The sequence below is a fragment of the Triticum aestivum genome, chromosome 1D (genome assembly GCF_018294505.1).
Source record: "Triticum aestivum cultivar Chinese Spring chromosome 1D, IWGSC CS RefSeq v2.1, whole genome shotgun sequence".
Classification (NCBI taxonomy): Eukaryota; Viridiplantae; Streptophyta; class Magnoliopsida; order Poales; family Poaceae; genus Triticum; species Triticum aestivum.
The window spans coordinates 277,111,235-277,131,605 of NC_057796.1; the positions used below are offsets into that span (position 1 = coordinate 277,111,235).

General features: G+C 45.6%; 2 protein-coding genes across 2 annotated transcripts; both read right to left on the bottom strand.

The window, feature by feature from the left end:
• Nucleotides 1-1,802: 1,802 nt before the first annotated feature.
• LOC123181453 (mitochondrial carnitine/acylcarnitine carrier-like protein) lies at nt 1,803-3,867 on the bottom strand. The gene is made up of 2 exons (XM_044593709.1): nt 3,617-3,867; nt 1,803-2,914 (listed from the first exon to the last, which is right to left on the bottom strand). Exon 2 carries the CDS (start codon nt 2,912-2,914, stop codon nt 1,964-1,966), a length of 951 nt encoding a protein of 316 aa, XP_044449644.1. The 5' UTR covers nt 3,617-3,867; the 3' UTR covers nt 1,803-1,963.
• A 92-nt stretch (nt 3,868-3,959) lies between these two features.
• Nucleotides 3,960-7,465, bottom strand: LOC123181454 (mitochondrial carnitine/acylcarnitine carrier-like protein). Its single transcript, XM_044593710.1, has 3 exons — nt 7,196-7,465; nt 5,945-6,336; nt 3,960-4,669 (listed from the first exon to the last, which is right to left on the bottom strand). The coding sequence occupies exons 2-3, from the start codon at nt 6,334-6,336 to the stop codon at nt 4,171-4,173; spliced, it is 891 nt and encodes a 296-aa protein (XP_044449645.1). The 5' UTR covers nt 7,196-7,465; the 3' UTR covers nt 3,960-4,170.
• Nucleotides 7,466-20,371: the final 12,906 nt, after the last annotated feature.

A 20,371-nucleotide genomic window follows, 5' to 3' on the forward strand; every position in this document is an offset into this window, starting at 1 on the left:
ATGTGCAAATTTTATATAGGCACCATGGCATTTTCAATAATGAGACCATGGCATGTTCACTACTGAGAACATGTTAGTTTTATTTTTTAGGTACCATGGCATCCTTATTAGTTAGAGGATGGATTTTTTCTTTCAAATTAGACCATGGCGATTTTCAATTCATGTAACCATGGCAAAAATTATTCTTTATATCATGACAACCTTTTTTTCATGGCACTGTTTATTGAGGGGGTTTCTTCACATGTCAAAGTGTATATATCTTCTTTTTGCCCATCTTCTTTTTTATTGAAGATAGTATGAATGTTTTTTGAAATATTTTCACACGACAATGTTTGAAACATTCTTTAGAGCGTGGCATTTTTTAGAGAACAATTTGTTCCTAATGTTTTGCCTTGTGCAATTTTACTGTAGGTACATTTGGCATTTTAGGTAATATACCATGGCACTTTTATTAAGGACACCATGTCAGTTTCAATTTAGGTAGCATGGAATAATTACTCTTTCGTTCATGGCAATTTTATTTAATTAGATTATGGATTTTTCTACCTATCATAGCAACTTTAGTAATTAGACCATGTCATTTTTATTCAGTAGATCTTGGCATATTCAAATTATGTAGCATGGAATTTCATTTCTTTATAGCATGGCAATTTAAATATTTTGACAATGGAATTTTTATTAAGTAGACCATGCCAAGATAGCATGGAATTTTTTATTTTTATTTAGAGCATGAAAAATTTAATAAGTAGACCATGGCATTTTATTAAGTAGACCATGACAGTTTTAATTTAGGTAGCATGTCATTTTTATATTCTTGAGAGCATGGCAATTTTAATAATAAGATCATGGACAATTTTCTTTTCACTTATAACTAGTTTTCTCATTTTTGATATATATGATTCTGGACTTATGTTAAACTTTTTCCAACAAGTCTAGTCCTATGTCACTTTTGAATGAATGTTTTTTTCGACATCTTCCCATGGTAATTTTATGTCTATTCCTAGGTAGCTAGCATGTCCCCATTAGATGTTCTTAGAGCATAGCCATAGTAGCTAGCATGTCAATTTATGAAAAAAATGTTGTTTCCTATGTCTATTCCACTGGTATGTCTGTTTCACAGCCATGCCAATTTTATAGTTCATAAATTAGCATGGCATGCCAATTTTTATCATCTAGGGCATGCCATGTTGTAAATTTCATGTGTTCTAAGTTTTTCTGTATGAGAGTTTTCAAACAATTTTGCGTTTGTCATGGCATTTCTATCAAAACAGTATGCTGCTATGTATTTTTTCTGTTTGTTTTTTAGCCATTTGAAATGAGGTCCAAGTAGCAATTTTTTAGTTTTGTAGTGTGTCAGGAAAACGTTTTTTTTTGGCCCAACTGGATGTCTTAACTATTGTCGTGGAGAGGGAGGGGTTCGTTGTTTTTTTTTTTTTTGCCCCAGCGAATGATTTAGTTTGCAGGGCAAATGAATCGTTCGTCAGGACCACCTCCCATGGCATCTGTCAGCCAGATATTAGGGTCTTCTTTTTAAAGGTCAAATAATTTTACGGCAATGTTACCTGACTAACGGTTGCTAGGAACAACGTCCCAGACGCCACACAATTAAGATTTGACGGTGGCAGTTTCTGGATGAAAACTGCGCCAAAATAAACAAAATGCCATGCTTTTGTGCAAAAATTGCCATCCAAAAACACTAAGACTGTCACCCGGCAGTTTGCAAATGCCACCCCTAGCTCGCGAACGGTTGCGAGCTAGAGGGTTCCTAATTTTAATATATGACCTTGGCCTTCTCGCAAAAAGAAAAGGAATGAAATTTCGTTCGATTCACACACATGGCTTGGTTTTCTGTTACAGAGACAGGACTGTCCGGACGACGATAACTGAATCATCAGAGTGGAGGAACAAGAACGAAGTTAAGAATGGCGATCCATGTGTAGAAACAAGGCAGCCCGCTGGCCGCCTAGAGCAGGGACCTGGTCACCTCGTAGGCGAGGAAGCAGGCGCCGTTGGCCGGGACGCTGCGGGCCATGGCCGGCCCGAACCCCCTGTACAGACCCCTGGCCCCGTCGGCGGCGAGGATCTTCTTGAACGCGTCCATGGAGCCCGAGTACTTTGGGTTCTTGAAGTCGTCCACCTGGAGCTTGCTCTTCACCACGTCGGTCGGGTACACGGACCCCCAGAACGCCGCCCCCGCGACCCCGCCGGCGAGGATCAGGGAGCCCCTGCCCAGCTCCGACGTGTCCTGCCCGCCGGCAATGAACTGCTTCGTGGCCTCGTAGACGCCGAACATGAGCGCGTTGCCGGGGATCTCGCGCGCCATTGTGGGGACCAGGCCCTTGAAGAGGCCCCGCACGCCGCCCTCCGACCGCAGCACGTGCCTCGCCACGTCCAGCGGCCCGCCGTACTTGACCGCGGCAGCATTGGCCGTGGCGGTGACGGTGGCAGCCGCGCCGCCCGCGGGAGCGGCTGCGGCGGCGGCGGCAGGAGCGGCTGTGGCCAGCGCGCTCTGCGCCTGCAGCCTGCACTTGATGAGCTCGGTGGGGCAGGCGAGGAAGGAGACGGCGACGCCGGCCCCAGCGCCGGCGACGACCTGCTGGCCGACGGTGAGCGCGGCGCCGGGCTCGGAGCGCAGCAGGGCCTCCATCTGGCCCCGGACGGTGAAGAGCACGGCGTTGAAGGCGGCGACGGTGGCGAGCGGGGCGCCCATGCCCTTGTAGAGGCCCCGGGGGCCCTCGGCCGAGATGGTCTGCTTGACGGCGTCCATGGCGCCGGCGAACTTGGGCGGCTGGCCGGGCGGCGGCGTGGGCTGGCTCTGCAGCTTCACCTTGATGGTGTCGAACGGGTGGCCGACGACCAGCTGCGCCGCGCCGCCCACCGTGCCGGCGGCCAGGTCCTTGGCCACGTCCCCCATCTGCTCCCACAACAGTTTGGATTGGGACGGATCCCGGTTAGTTTCCTCAATGCTTTGCTTTGCTGATTTGTTTAAGTTTGGAGATAATAAGGCATGAAAATCGAGCATCAACAGCCTGTCAATGTTCGCATCCTATACGATACGATACTGTTTGACGGGAAAAGATCCTGTCAAACCACAAAGACCAGCAGCGCCATCCTGGCAGCCTTGCAGCATCGCCACAAATCTCTATGCCAAAACCACTGGCGAGAGCGAAACCACAGAAGCACGACACTAAACTACTCCGTGTAAGTAACTGAAAAAAATATACTTATCTGTATCCCCTGTCCCCCAAAAACTGCTGTCAAACTCTGGCTTTGGCACTTTTAAATGAAATTCAGGTGGGCACTCTCCCCTAATGATCATTAAAAAAAATACCGAGAATATATAAACCACAGACGCGCGACAAGTTTCAACCGTATCATCGCAATCCTGACACATACGCAGTCAGCACAGCAATGCAACAGGACAGCCTGTCTCAACTAGATCACCAAAGCTTTGGATTTTGTCTGTGCCTCAAGAATCACAAGGCACATTCAGCAAGAACTTAAAAAGATCATCGCATCCGATGAATCTGAAGAACTGCAACCCCACCCAACTATCCACGGTCTGCACATGAACATGAAGAGCGGGCATTCACAGGACAAAACGGAAGAGAATTACCTTTGACTCCGAGGCGAAATGGAGCTGCACTCAATCCGCCCCTCCACAAAGAAGAAAGATGAGAAGAGAACACACCACTACCCAGCAGCAAAAAAATACAGGCCAGGAAGAAGGGTGAGGTGGTTCAGATGCCAAGCAAGCCCAGAACCACCCACCCACCCCCTCACCAGACGCTGCAACCCAACAAACCACAAAGGCGCACCCACATCGCCGTCAGACAATCGCTCCCTCACCACTGGATCGCCGTCGGATGGCCAATCCACTCCCAGCCAACCATTACCACAAGCCAAATCACCAACTACTACACTCGCTCACTCCACACATAACACACATGCACAGCACATGTAAAGCTCAACCTTTATTATCACCAATGATTCTGCCATTGCTGCCAGTCATTGCAAGGTTCTCGGAAACAATGCCGCAGCAAAGAAGAATGGTTAATTTCCTTTCTTTGCTTTTGTTTGCCATGGTCCTGAATTCTCTCTCAGTTGCTCCGTGTAACGCCGCTTCAGCCGCGTCGGAGAAGAGAGGGCGGCGCCGGCACCTTGGGCCAGTCAGCCCATGGCCGACCGCGTGATCTCGTAGGCCACGAAGGTGGCGGCGTTTGCCGGGACACTGCGTGCCATGGCGGGGCCGAACCCCTTGTACAGGCCCTTGACCCCGTCGGCCGCGACGATCTTCTTGAGCGCGTCGATCGACCCCGAGTACCTCGGCTTCTTGTAGTCGTCCACCTGGATCACGCTCTTCACGACGTCGGTTGGGTACACCGTGAGCCACAGGGCTCCTCCGGCGAGGCCCCCGGCGAGGATGAGAGAGCCCTGGCCGAGGCCTGAAGTGTCCCGACCACCAGCCATGTACTGCTTGACGGCCTCGTACACGCCGAACATTATGGCGTTGCCGGGGATCTCACGGCCCATTGTTGGGACAATGCCCTTGAACAGACCTTTGATGCCAGCGTCCCTCATGACATGCCTCGCCACATCCATTGGCCCTTTGGGTAGCGCCACGCCGGAGACAGCACCTGCTTCAGCTAAAGAGCTCTGGGCCTGCAACCTGCATACCAGCAAATAACTCAGCAGCTGTAGTATGGTATGTCTTGCACCTCTCTTCAATAACACATATGAAAATACAAAAAAAAAGGACTATATATACTCTTTGGATGCGCGCCAGTCAAACAAAATCAAGTGCAGCACTCCATCACTCCCAAATGTAGTGTAAGTCATCATCTATCCAAGATGAGTTTTGCAAAGGTATAATCACAACACAAATAAGGTACAGAGTTTGTTTGTAGTTAATCGACACATAATTCAGCTTTTTTTAGCTATGCAGTCTTATGTCTTAGACCTCTCTTCTTCAATAACACATATGAAAATACAAAAACGACTATATACATTCTTTGGATGCGCCCATTGCCAGCCAAACAAAATCAAGTGCAGAACTGCAACAGCTCTATCCAAGATGAGTTTGCAAAGGGGATAATCCAAATGCTAATAAGGTACAGAGATTGTTTGTAGTTGACAGACACATAAATCAGTTTTTTTAGCTATGCAGTCTTATTGCATTTGCCTTAAGAGCACTAGGAAATGAATCCTTCAGAGGATTTTTCAGTGACCCTAGAATTGACAGAAGCAACGGACTGCAGCAATGAATCACATGGTGGGGGGAAGTCAGATAAACTGTGATACAGAGGAATGCATACTGTAGACCCAAACGTCAATTGCCAGGGACTTTCTTTCATTGACTTCCTACTGACTAGAGACACGGTTCAGTTTTTCAGCTATGCACCCTATTGCCATTTGGTTATACAGGCGCCAATGCCTATATATGAAATTGAACTGATCAGAGTCAGGTGCTTTCTTTCCATAACCCTATACTCCCTTTATCACGAATTACTTGTCGCAGAAATGGATGTATCTACAACTAAAAATACGGCTAGATACATTCATTTCTGCGGCAAGTCATTCTGGACGGAGGGAGTTGTTCATTGGCCCATAGTGGCAATGCGTTGACATAATGCAAGATAAACACGCTGAACTTTGATACAGTACAATGGAATGCATGGCAAGGAAGTACATAGCATGAATGACATCTAGTGAATGCAGAAAAGGGCAACTTCAGAGAAAAATGAATATCATGACTTTAGCGCAACATGAATGACATCTAGTGTGTGCAGAAAAGGGCAACTTCAGAGAATGATGAATATCATGACTATATCGTATAAATTATAATCTCACCTACAAAACCTCCAAACTTCATCAAATGATGTGGAGATTAGATCAGATGATGAAAGTACATTAAACGAAAATTGGCACGGTGCAACTTTGGTACCTGCACTTGATCAGCTCTGTTGGGCATGCCAGGAAGGAGACCGCAAGCCCAGCACCAGCACCAGCGACGACCTGCTGCTTTATCGTCAATGGAGCCCCGGGCTCTGACCTCAAGAGAGTCTCCATCTGGCCCCTCACAGTGAACAGAAGAGCGTTGAAGGCTGCAACAGTAGCAAGAGGAGCCCCCATCCCCTTGTACAGTCCCCTGGGCCCTTCGGCCGCAACCGTTTGCTTGACAGCATCAAAGGCGCCGGCATACTTAGGAAGCTGGCCTGGAGCAGGGCTGGGCTGGCTCTGGAGCTTGACCTTGATGGTGTCAAATGGGTGCCCAACAACCAGATTGGCGATCCCTCCGACGGTTCCGGCTGTCAAGTCCTTGGCAATGTCCCCCATCTGCTGAATACAATGCAATCAAATTACAGTATCCTGTATTCAATCATGATTCATTCTTTTCTTTGATCCATGTGAGCAGGATTTGAGAGCATAATAGTTGCTTGATCATATGTAATGTACCAGGATATACTCCCTCCATCCCAAAATGCAAGATCATTTTCAACAATATCATAGTGTCAAAAATGATCTTATATTTTGGGATGTAGGGAGTGACTGTGAGCAGGATCTGGGATCATATTTGTTTTCAGGATAATTGCTTGATCACATACGTAATGTATTTGGATAGAACTGTGAGTAAAAGATACTGTAGATAATAATTGGCGTGAGCAACACGATGATCTCACAGGTTGATAAGTCATGGAGCTATTTTTTTAGTTGATTGATCGTTAGACGTTCGAATCGCAAACAGATGCAGTAATTAATAGCGCAATAAATCTTTATCCCTGCATACGCAGTTAAAGGGTCTGTATATCTAACTGAAAAACAAAACAAAACAGAGAAGGCTTGAATCTATCAGGGCGGGGCACAGTTTGGTTCATTAGAACCCCCTAAAATCTTAGAAAATAAGCCTCTGCCCGAGAACTAAGCCGTCGCATAGGATCAACCCGGACCGAGTACTACGCGCTCCAGAAGAACCTAGTGGAACCACGGACGCAGGGATGGGTAGCGCGTGGCATCGGGAACTGGAGTGGATCAGCGGGCCACCGCCGCCGGCAAACGGACCGGCAGCGAACAGCACGGGGACGACGAACGGGCGGGGCCACGATTCGTCAATGCCACGGCGAGGGAAGGGCGGCACGAACCGTCGGCAAATCCGTCCGATCACGGCGTGAGAAACGAGGAAGGCGGCGTCGCTTACCGCGAGAAGGAGAAGAGATCACCGCAACCCTGCCGAGGCCTCTCCGTCTCCTCGCCGTCGGAGAGGAGGAGGAGCGAGCGAGTGGTGACTGGATTGGAAAAATGGATTCGGAATCGCGGGGCTGCTGCTTTTGGGGTCGGGGTTTATTCAGTCGAGTCGAGCAGGCGGGGGGCAGGGCACGGAATTCCGGGTCTGTCTGGCTGGGTTGGTGGCTCCATCCCCTTTCCTTTCATTTCCTTTCCGGTGCTCTGCACGTATCCCATCGGCGATACCATGCGGTGTGGCGACACGCACGCTGCCGTTACACGGAAATCAATCAGTCAATCAGCCGAGATCCGATCCGGAAAGGACGAAAACAGAAGCCACGACGAGGTCGCTCGCTCGCTCGCTCGAAGTGCTGCACGTGCTCTCACGACGGTTTTCGTTGGATAGATCGGCACATGGAGACTGGCGACGAGCGTGCATGGGCTGCGGATCCAGGGATCGCTCCTGCTGCCACGCTGCATAGGTAGCTACCCTTTGCGGGGTAGTAGCAAATTGCGGTGCGTACTACGGAATTTGGGTTTCTGGTACCGCAATTTTTGCGGTGTTTCATCAAGTGCCAAACAATGCATGATTCCACGAAGCACGCTCCACTTTCTACACAGACGTGCGCAATACGTACGTACCAAATTTCAGGATCAAACTCTGAAATGAACCACCACGCGAGGCTGCCAGAGAGCCGTGCGGGCGGCCGGTCTGACTGCGAAGCTGACAAAAGTGAAGCCGGCCGCATTGCGGTTGGTGCGATGGAAAATGGTGTCCACATTCGTCGCACCAGGCACAGGCAGGATTGGGAAATAAAAGGTCAGAGGGTGACGCAATCTGAATACGCAAAAGATAATGCACATACTGCAAAGAGTATACTGCTGCTAGCAAAGCGTTTTTAGGTCAGTGTACTCCAAGTCACCCACCACCACACACGCAGCAAAAATCAACCCCACCACCAACCCAAGCCAGTAGTAAGCTAAGAGGTACGCATAATTCATCAATCCTCGCTACATAATCATGCATAAATAAATATTCAGCAAGGTGATCATAAAAAAATGGGAATAATACCAAGCAAGGAGCAATATGCACAATAGGCATTCACATTGCAAACTACACATGCAGAATATATTATTAAAAAAAACAAGAGTACAATGAATTATGAAACCTTTCGAAAAAACAAGAGTACAATTAACCTATGCAAAACCGTTGTGATTCAACCCAAAGATGCAGCTGCATAGCCCAGCTCGTTCCATTTATGTGAACAATAGTTCCACACACTCATGAGTGACATAAACTACAAGCACTCAGCCTTTTGAAAGAAAGAAAAAATTATGCTTCAAATTCAATTTCGGATGTAGTGGATTACATCCGGACATTTGGACATAAAAGCGTAGAGCTTCGGGTACTCGGCCCGCTTAGAGGATCATATATGGGTACTCTACAATAAGACACTAACAAGGACATGTTCTAAGTTACTAAAGCTCTAAATATTCATCACGGTGATTTCGGTGACAATCTCTCCCTCGCGTCGCCCTCGCCCCGGGCGACTCGGGGGCTCTCCAACCCTAGGCACCGCCGCCGCCCTCTCCTTCTCCCCTCCTCGTGCCGCCGCCGGGTGACGCCGCTGGGTGAAACCCGCGTGGCAGACGGCGGCGGCGGCGGGGACTCCCTCTCCCGACTCCCCTTCCTCCACGGGCGGCGGATCTAGGCGGCAGGCGGCGGTGTCCTGCGGCGCTCGCGGTTTGGCGCGAGGTGGCAGGCCTCGGCGAGCGGTGGCGGGGCGAGGGGCACGCGGCGGCGAGCCTCGGCAGGCGGTGGCGGCTGCGCGCGGGGCTAACTCCGGGGCGGCGGCGGGCATGGATCCATCGCGGATCTGATCCTGTGGGCGCGGTCTCGGCCTTCCCTGCTCGGCCGGCGGGGTCTCGGTGGGGGGGGGCTTCTCCTTGCTGAGATCTGGCAAGCGGGATCATCCAGATCCCTGCAAGGATGGCGGCGACCCGTGCACGAGAGATGGAGGTCTTCGATCAGATCTGGGTGAAAACCTGCTATTGGCTATTGCCAAGGCCGGCGATGGCGACGTTGTGTGCGTCGTTTCCTTCCTGAAGGCATCGTCGTGGAGAAGTTCAAGGCCACTCTCTGCTACCTCCGGGGAAAACCCTAGATCAGTAGATCGGATGACGGCGGCTCTCTGGTGTCGTTTCCCCCTGGGGGCGTCATTCTTGGAGGTGCACACGGGCTCGAGGGACTAGAGGACGGCGACTGTGGTGGAGCGGTGCTTCATCTTACACATTGATGGTGGCAGATCTCGGCGGCGTGGTGCTGTGGAGACTCGGCGTCTGATGCGCGGAGATGGACTCGTGCAGGAGGAGGAAGCTGTCTGGCGTCATGGTGGCGTTGATGGCAGATAGGCCTGGCAAGGTTGGTGCTTCAGTTCTGCTCTGAGGATGGACTGAAGGATGATGGAGGTGACGGCCCTTGCAGCGTGCGGTGCTCACTATGAGTGTGCCAGACCGGTGTGGGACCCAATCCAGGTAGTGTCTTGGATGGGACACCCGGCTTTAGATGTTAGGCTTTGATGCAATGTTTGTTTGGTATTAGGCCCGGACATTCGGCACACCTTCATCAAGGGGATAGGAGTAGCAACGGTGTTGCCAAGATGGTGGCTTCAGGCTTATTGATGTATCACCCTGTATGGTTTTTGTGAATAATTAATAATATGGCTACATGCATCGTCCGGATGCAGAGACCGGGGTATATCCTCCTTTTCTAAAAAAACGATGATCATACAAATGATGAGATTAACAACAAGCAAGGAGCAATATGCACACGAGGCATTCACATCGCATGCGCTCTATGATATTGTGTTCAGACGAAGAATGAACGGTAGACAACATATCGGAAACTAAAATAAATTCATGTTGCAATGCAAAAGCAACTGCTGAATCTTTCATAGATAGTCGAGGCGATTTTGACATTTTCTTTCAAGACAATGAGACTTTGAATCCGGACTTGAAGCCATGTTTTGTTTATGAATGCTATGTCCTTGTACTACATGTCCCTGTTGAGTGCATGTAACTCAATGACACATCAACGAAATCAGTTGGGTTAAGCAGCTGCATCACTAGCTCACTGAATTCTTCATCTTTGTTCTTCCTTCAACTGATGACGGCCATGACATGCACATACCTGTAGTTGGTTTTGAGAAAAAAAAACTTGGTGAAAGAAGCGTGTATGTATTTGTACTTGAACATGACAATATGCCAAATAAGTCTGTTGTCACCGCTATTCACAAGCAATTTCAAACCACAAAGATGATTCACAATATAGCTATTGATACCGACAAGGATATTATGGCATCTCCAAGGCGGACCCGTAGACCTCCCGCAACCGTCGGGACCGCAGAAGTCATCCAAAGCCGACCTGTATCGGTCCGTGGAGCAGTCCGGACGCGATTTCTCCTGCAAACTGGACACAAAACAGGGGAGGTTTGCAGGAGTCCAGACCGCTCCTAAGCCCGCTTATGACCACCCTGGCCCACCAAAAAAAATTCGCCCTCCCGCGCGCGCTCCCGCTCGACGCCAGCTGCCCGCATTCATGCCACTATAGAGCGCGTCGCTCCACATTGAAGACGGCTCAAGGCGAACGCGACCTCTCACTGTCTCCGCCATTGAAGCGGCCCGCCAGCCGAGGGCGCCGCCCGCTGCACGCCCAGTTGAACACGCCTCCTCACCGCATTCATACGCCCCCATTAACCCCGTGTGGAAGCCGAGAAACCTACTCCGGCAACACGTCCAATCATGAGCCGGGCGGATTAAACGCAACGTCGGCTGAGCTCCTATCGTTCGCCCTCTATTTAAACGAGGGCAGACGCCGGGAAAGAACCACACCCCTCTGACGCTCCCCCAATCTCCTCCTCCACAACTCTTCTCATGGCTTCCGAAGAGCAGTTCTCCGGCATAGAAGCCGGCTGGGTGGCCCGCCGAGCCCGTCGGATACGAGCGAGGTAGCTCGCTGCTCCACCTCCCGCACCTCACCCGATGGAGCAAGTTGCCGCCCAAGCCGCCGCGTGATTCAGCAACTCGCTGCTCTAGGCCCACTCGATGAAGAGTGGCCAGTTGCTCGACGCCGGCATGGCGGGGAGCATAGCGGCACGGGCATCATCGCTGTCGTCGACGACTGTGCCTTCCGTGTGTGCGACCCCGCCTCTCATGCATGCGACCGTGCCTCCTATGCCTGCGACCGTGTCATGCAGGCAAAGGCAGAAGCCTGGTCCGCAGAGAGCGACAAGTCGGTGGCCGGCAGCTCCGCGTCCGCCACGATCATTGAGGAGAAGTAGAACACGAGAGTACGCCGCCGCTTGGGTCCCATGAAGGCCACCGCCTAGGCTACACCGGTGTACACAGCCGTCTTTTTTGCCCGGTTCTTCTCTTTTGAGGACCTCCGTCGATCCTACATGGGCTTCACGGAAGCGAAGGCACCGCCTTCCCCTCCGGCTGAAGCATCAGTCGGGGGTTTCACTCTGATGAGTGGCAGGGAAGTGAGCTGCCCTTCGCACTGAAGCATATATCTCCCGGGCTCCCGACAGTCTGGTGAGCAGGCTGCCGGACATGAGGAAGACAAAGGGATCCGCATGCGGCGATTTAGATTAGGTATTAATTATACCTTTCCTCGCAAAAAGGTATTAATTATACCTTCAGAGCCGGACTAGCACTGTTGATGTAAATGTACTAAAATTCGTCATGTTTATATGAAAATTCAGCTTTTTATATGAAATCCGTCATGTTTGCATGAAATCTGGTTGTGTTTGCACGAATTTCGTCCGGTTGGTTTGAGTTGTGAAAATATATGCGTCTAGCGTTGGCTGGCTGCCTCCCGCATCCGTGTCCACGGACTGGTCCCCCTGTCCACGGGAGGTTTTTTGCGGGTTGCCATTGGAGATGCTCTTAAAAAGGAAATTACATGCAAGTATAAAAGAAGAAACACTCTTTTAGCATTTTATCATAGTGTCATTTTTACGTGGGATGATCCTATTTACATTTTAAGTCCTATATAATCGACTAGTACTACATGTGCTTATTGAGTGAGAGATACTGAAAGATGGTGTACTTTTTTTTTTAGAAAACCCTTGTTTTTTTAAGAACCATGTGATTGGTACTTGTTAGATATTGTAGTATTTCAGTCTGTGCCAACCCACTTGGTAGTAGTGCCTATCCATTGAAACTACAATATTTCCCCACTATTGTACTTGGAATATTACAATGGTTAACGCAAAAAGTAAGGCCATATTTCATGACTACTTATATGAAGCATCATACTAAACATCACATGTTTTTCCTTTCTGTATACATCGTATATCCGAGTGCCAAAACATCCAGTGAAGCAAACCAAGCTGTAAATTGTCATTTTTCTCATCATCCATTTCCATCTCTGTTCACCAAAGCAATTCTATCCTGGTTTGGATACATGCCTTAGGGATGAGCGACATAGGGGAAAACAATGCATCAACTTCTTGAAAGAGCTCTAGAAAGAGGGACCAATATTGTAGCTTGGCAGCTGGTGGGACCTAGATGAGCATCTGTTTCAGCATGATCGTCTCTATAAACCTACAAGGCAGATCGACTGGTCACTCGTTGAGGCAATCTTTGGCACTACCATGCAGGCCCATCCAGGGGCGGAGCCAGGATTCGAGTATGGGGGCGAGCCAACTTGGGAAATTAATGTCCAATGCAACCAAAAAAATTTGTCGCTTTGGCGCAACTAGAATCTAGTTACAATTCTATTATCTTAATTCTACCTTGACTATTTCCAATATGATCAAAAAATATCAATAATTTTGCAGACCATAACTTAGTTGGTGGGTAATTCCCTTTTGGTGCAGATTATCATGCAATTCTGAAGCAAGTCATCTCCCATTGGACTGGATTGATAACTTTGGGGAATGGGCAGGGGCCTGGCGGGTGGGGGTGGGGGTGGGGGTGGGGCCAGGCCCCTGCTCATCCCCCAGGCTCCACCACTAGGCCCATCTCTAGCCTGTAGGCCTTGGCTTCAGCCGCTACCGAAGCAAACCCTACTAATTCATAATCGCATAATTCATAAATCGGGAGCTCCTATTTGACGCACACAGAGACACCAAATTCATAATCGCATAATTCATAAACCGGGAGCTCCTACGTGACGCATTCTGTGTCAAATAGCGACCGGACGCACGCAGAGACACCCGACTGGGCCAACCCTTGGTGTAGCGATCATGCAACGCAACGATTTGATTGTCTAAAAAGAGAAAACAACGTGTCCTAGCAAGGATTCGAACCATAGACCTATTGATCACAAGGAGACTAGCTAAACCGGTCGACCTAACAAGCATTCAGGACTAAAGGGGAGTGCATAAGTTTAAGAACAAAGGTAAATGCACAATCAGGGCATTTTTGGGGTTCTTTTAATCTTTTCTTGGAATTTTTTGAAAAGCGAGTAATGTTTCAAAATCTGACAATTATATGAACAACTCGAACAAACTTTTCAACAAAAGCATGAATTTTTAAGATTTTCAAAAAATCACAAACATTTTCTAAAATGCGAACATTCTTTTGAATTTGAGAACAAAATTTGATATCAGGAACATTTTTTGAATTGAGAACAACTTTTCAAAAGTGCAAAACAGTTTTTGAACTCCCAAACATTTTTTAAAATGAGAAGATTTTTTCAGTTTTGAGAACATTTTTAGTTCTGAACATTTTTCAGAAAAAAATCAGAAAGGTGAACAATCTTGAAATCCCAAAAAGTTTTTTAAAACATGAACAATTTTTGGCAAATTTAACATTATTTGAAAATACAAACAAAATTTTAAAACATGAACAATTTGGAAAACAAAGAACAATTTTAGAAAAATTTCAAACATTTTTTAATTGTTTAAAAAAATTCAAAAAGAAGAAGAACATTTTCTGAAAGTCGGAAAAATATGGAAACGCGAACATTTTCAAAAAGTTTGAACACAAATTGATAAAACTGGTGCATTTTTAAATCTAGAAGAAAGAATTGAAAATCATAAACTTTTTTGAAAAAAATGACAAGAAAATTTCAATTTTATTGTTTCGAAATGCGAAAAATAGAAATTTTTGAACATTTTTTGAAATGAAAATATTTTGAAAAAAACAAGTCGTTTGAAAATTTGATTTTTTTTTTGAAATTTAAAGTTTTTGAAAAAAAACTTAAAACAGAAACAAGAAAAAGAAACAGGAAAAAACAGAATAAGAAATAGAAAAACAGGAAAGATCGGATGGGAGAACCTTCTAGAAGGTTCCCAAGACCAATAAAACCCAGACAGGAACCTGCCAGAAGTTCCTAAAACCGAACGAACAGATAGGCCGGCCCAGTGCACTCGATCCTATGCATTTGGTCGACATTTTGACGCAGCGAGCATCATATAGGGATTTCCTCATAAATCCTCGCATAATTTATAAATCCTCGCTACAGAATCGTGCGTAAAATTTTCATCATGGTGATCACAAAAAAATATGGGGCTAATACCAAGCAAGGAGCAATGTGCAGAAGAGGCATTCACATCGCAGACTACACATGCAATATATTTCAAAAAAGAAGAGTATAATGAATTATGAAACCTTTCGAAAAACAAGACCGCAATGAACCTATGCAGATACGCATGTAGAACCGTTCTGATTCAACCCAATGATGCATCTGCATAGCCCAGCTCGTTCCATTTATGTAAAAACAACAGCTCCACACACTCATGAGTGACATAAACTACAAGGACTGAGCCTTTTGAAAGAAAACAAAGTACGCTTCAAATTCAAATTCGGATGTAGTGGATTACATCGGACATTTGGACATAGAAGTGCAGAGCTTCGAGTACTCGGTCTGCTCATAGGATCATATATGGGTAGTCTACAATGAAGCACTAACAAGGACCTATTCTCAGTTATTAAAGTTCTAAATATTCACCATGGTGATCATAAAATAGATGAGATTAATACCAAGCAAGGAGCAATATGTACATTAGGAATTCACATTGCAGGATCAATGAAATCGATTGGGTTATGCAGCTGCAACACTAGCTCACTGAATTCTTCATCTTCGTTCTTCCTTCAACGGATGACAACCATGACATGCATATAACTGTAGTTACTTTTGAGAAAAAAAACATGGTGAAAGAAGGGTGTTTGCATTTGCACTTGAACATGAAAAAATGCCAAATGAATCTGCCGTCACCACCATTCACAAGCAATTTTAAACCAAAAAGATGATTCACGATAGAACTATTGATGATTTGACAAGGACATCAAAAAGGAAATTGCATGCAAGTACAATAGAAGAAACAGTCTTTTAGCATTTTGACCATGGTGACCTTTTTTCGTGAGAGGATCCTATTTACATTTGAAGTCCTATAAGCGACTAGTAATACATGTGCTTATTGAGTATGAGATACTGAAAGATGATGTACTTGTTTATTTTTCAGAAACCCTTGTTTTCTTAAGAACCATGTGCTTGGTACTTGTTAGATATTGCAAGATTTCAATCTATACCAAGCCACTTGATAGTAGTACATATCCATTGAAACTGCATTATTTCCCCACTATTGTACTAGGAATATTACAATGGTTGATGCAAAGAGTAAGGCCGTATCTCACGCCTACATATATGAAGTATCATACTAGACATAGCATGGTTTCCTTTCTATACACATTGTATATCAGAGTGCTGAAACATTCCATGTAGTGAAGCATAGAATGCTGTAAATTGTCATTTTTCTCATCTTCCATTTCCATCTCTATTCACCAAAGCAATTGCCATCCTGGTTTGGATATATTCCTTAGGGATGAGCGACATACGGAAAAAGAATGCATCAACTTCTTCATAGACCTCTAGATGGAGCAACAAATCATGTAGCCTGGTAGTTAGTGGAACCAAGAAGAGACTCTGTTTCTAGAATGGTCGCCTCTATAAACCAACAGGGCATGGATGGGTGGGTAGTGTGTGGCATCGGAAACTGAGTAGATCAGCCAAGGGGCCACCGCCGCTGGCAATCGAACCGACGGCGAACAAGACAAATAGGATGAGTGATTTGGGCCATGATTCCTTAATGTCACGGCGAGGGAAGAGCGACGTGAACCCTTGCGCAAATCCAGCCGATCAAGGCGTGGAAAACGAGGAAGGTGGTGTCGCTTACCAAGAGTGAAGGAAGGGATCAAGGCAACCCTGTCGGTCGGTGCAGTGCGGTACAACAGCAGCAGAAGGCCTCTCCATCACATCGCTGTCGGAGAGGAGTGAGCGTGAGAGCTAGGGGAGGAGTGATTGGATTGGAATAATGAGATTTGGGATCGCAGGGGGTTGCTGCTTTTGGACTCACGGTTTATTTAGTCGAGCACGGAGTTTATTCAGTGCACGTACTATAAATTACTAGTACTACTACTACTACTAAAAGTGTAGAGGTTCGCGCGCTCAGTATGCTCACGGGGTAATATATGTGTAATCTATAACAAAACACTAAGATTGGCCAGAGTGGGAGTAACTTCAAGAGTAACATCGGATCCAACGCAACAAACTTGCCTATGTGGCAATGAGTTAATGAAGATAGAGGTAAATTGAATAACTTAGTTAGTTACTTATTCTATGAGTAACATCACACATACCAAGGCAAAATGAGTCTATAACCGAATAAATGAATCTTTGCATGACACTACACATATGTTACTACCCACTATGGAGGTAATAACATAGTCTAGGATAGCGTGTATGTTACTAGTATAAGTTACTCTCCACTGTGACTCGTCTAACAAGGACATATTCTTGGTTATTAAAGCTCCAAATAGTCATCATGGGGATCATAAAAAAGATGGCATTAATACCAAGAAAGCAACAATATGCATAAGAGGCATTCACATTGCAAACTACACATGCAGAATATTTTTTTAAAGAAGAGTACAATGAATTATGAAGGCTTCAAAAAACAAGAGTGAACATATGCAGATACACATGCGGAGCCATTCCGATTCAATCTAGCAATGCGGCCGCATAGCCCAACTCATTTCATTTATGTACACAACAGTTCCACACACTCATGAGTGACATAAACTACAAGGGCAGAGCCTCCTCAAAGAAAAAATGCTTCAAATTCAAATTTAGATGTAGTGGATTACATCTAAACATTTGGTCATAAAAGTGCAGAGCTTCGACTACCCAGTCTGCTTAGAGGATCATATATGGGTACTCTACAATGAAACACCAACAAGGGACTATTCTAAGTTATTAAAGCTCTAAAATATTCATCATGGTGATCAGAAAATAGATGAGATTAATACACGCAAAGATCAGTATCTACATGAGGCATTCACATTGCATGTGCTCTATGATACTGTGCTCAGACGAAGAATGAACAATAGACAACATATCATTAACTGAAGTAACTTCATGTTGCAATGCAAAAGCAACTGGTGATTCCTTCATAGGTAGTCGGGGCAATTTTGATATTTTATTTCGAGATAATGAGACTTTGAATCCGGACTTGAAGCCATGTTTTAGTGCTATGTCCTTGTACTGCATGTACTTCTTGAGTGCATGGAACCCATTAACACATCAATGAAATTGGTTGGGTTATGCAGCTGCATCACTAGGTCACTGAATTCTTCATATTTATTCTTTCTTCAACTCATCACGGCCACGACATGCATATAACTGTAGTTGGTTTTGAGAAAGAAACTTGCTGAAAGAAGGGGGTTTGCATTTGCACTTGAACATGAAAAAAAATGCCAAATAAGTTTGCTGTCACTGCCATTGACAAGCAATTTCAAACCACAAAGATTATTAACAATTGAACTATTGATGATTCAACAAGGATATTAATTAAAAAGGAAATTACATGCAAGTATAAAAGAAGAAACACTCTTTTAGCATTTGATCATAGTGACCTTTTTCGTGGGATGATCCTATTTACATTTTAAGTCCTATAATCGACTAGTACTACATGTGCTTATTGAGTGAGAGATAGTGAAAGATGGTGTACTTTTTTATTTTTTAGAAAACCCTTGTTTCTTTAAGAACCATGTGATTGGTACTTGTTAGATATTGTAGTATTTCAGTATGTGCTAAGCCACTTGGTAGTAGTGCCTATCCATTGAAACTATAATATTTCCCCCTATTGTACTTGGAATATTACAATGATTAATGCAAAGAGTAAGGCCATATTTCACGACTACTTATATGAAGCATCATACTAGACATCACATGTTTTTTCCTTTCTGTATGCATCGTATATCCGAGTGCCAAAACATCCAATGTAGTGAAGCAAACCAAGCTGTAAATTGTCATTTTTCTCATCCTCCATTTCCATCACTATTCACCAAAGCAGTTGCTATCCTGGTTTGGATATACGCCTTAGGGATGAGCGACATAGGGAAAAACAATGCATCAACTTCTTGAAAGAGCTCTAGAAAGAGGGACCGATACTGTAGCTTGGTAGCTGGTGGGACCTAGATGAGAATCTATTTTTGGAATGGTCGTCTCTATAAACCTACAAGGGAGATCGACTGGTCACTCATTAAGGCCATCTTCCATAGACGTGTCACTACCATGTAGGCCCATCTCTGGCCTGCAGGCCTTGGTTTCAGGCGCTACCAAAGAAAACCCTACTCTCTCTATTTCTATCGTCTTTTGCATGGTCTCTTCATCCCTCATCCCCCCACATGCGCCGCTGCTCCATCTCCTCCGCATAAATGCACGATATATGATGGCGTTTCAAAAGAAGTTGATGGTGAACAAAAATTTCAGGACCTAGCGAGACATAGGTGGCATGAGCATCGTGTGCAATAGATAATTAAGGAAGAGTTTACTTGAGGAAGGAAAATTCTACCATCGCGAACATCGTGTACACATGCACCTTTCTAAATTAGTCTCCTCGCTGGTTTGGCACAACAAAGTGAGAAAGAAGAGTGTACTTAAGGAAGGAAATCTTTACCATCAACACTAGTCATATGAAACTATAATGGAACACTTAAGTAACTATGTTAATGAAGGAAATATGCCCTAGAGGCAATAATAAAGTTGTTATTTTATATTTCCTTATATCATGGTATATGTTTATTATTCATGCTAGAATTGTATTAACCGGAAACTTGATACATGTGTGGATACATAGACAAAACACAGTGTCCCTAGTAAGCTTCTACTAGACTAGCTCGTTAATCAAAGATGGTTAAGTTTCCTAACCATAGACATGTGTTGTCATTTGATGAACGGGATCACGTCATTAGGAGAATGATGTGATGGACAAGACCCATCCGTTAGCTTAGCATAATGATCGTTAAGTTTTATTGCTATTGCTTTCTTCGTGACTTATACATATTCCTTTGACTATGATATTATGCAACTCCAGGATACCGGAGGAATACCTTGTGTGCCATCAAACGTAACAACGTAACTGGGTGATTATAAAGATGCTCTACAGGTATCTCCGAAGGTATTTGTTGTGTTGGCATAGATCGAGATTAGGATTTGTCACTCCGAGTATCGGAGAGGTATCTCAGGGCCCTCTTGGTAATGCACATCATAAAAAGCCTTGCAAGTAATGTAACTAATGAGTTAGTTATAGGATGATGCATTACGGAACGAGTAAAGAGACTTGTCGGTAAGGAGATTGAATTAGGTATCAAGATACCGACGATCGAATCTCAGGCAAGTAACATACCGATGACAAAGGGAATAACGTATGTTGTCATAACGGTTCGACCAATAAAGATCTTCGTAGAATATGTGGGAGCCAATATGAGCATCCAGGTTCCTATATTGGTTATTGGCCGGATAGGTAACCCATTGGGTCCGCACGCTTAACCTTCGATGACGATTTGTATTATATGTGTTATGTGATTTGGTGACCGAATGTTGTTCGGAGTCCCGGATGAGATCACAGACATGACAAGGAGTCTCAAAATGGTCGAGAGGTAAAGATTCATATATAGGACAATAGTATTCGGACACCAGAAGTGTTTTGGGGTTACCGGGTATATATCGGGTCACCGGAAGGGGTTCCGGGCTACCCCCGGCAAACTATATGGGCCTTATGGGCCAAGAGGGGAAACACACCAGCCACAAAGGGGCTGGTGCGCCCCTCCCATATGGGTTGGCCAAATTGGAGAAGGA

Excerpts from the sequence above, each read along its gene's own strand:
- LOC123181453 (XM_044593709.1), bottom strand. The coding sequence starts at position 2,914 with ATGGGGGACGTGGCCAAGGACCTGGCCGCCGGCACGGTGGGCGGCGCG.
- LOC123181454 (XM_044593710.1), bottom strand. The coding sequence starts at position 6,336 with ATGGGGGACATTGCCAAGGACTTGACAGCCGGAACCGTCGGAGGGATC. Across the intron at positions 4,670-5,944 it reads ACAGAGCTGATCAAGTGCAG|GTTGCAGGCCCAGAGCTCTT; the intron begins GTACCAAAGTTG and ends GCTGGTATGCAG.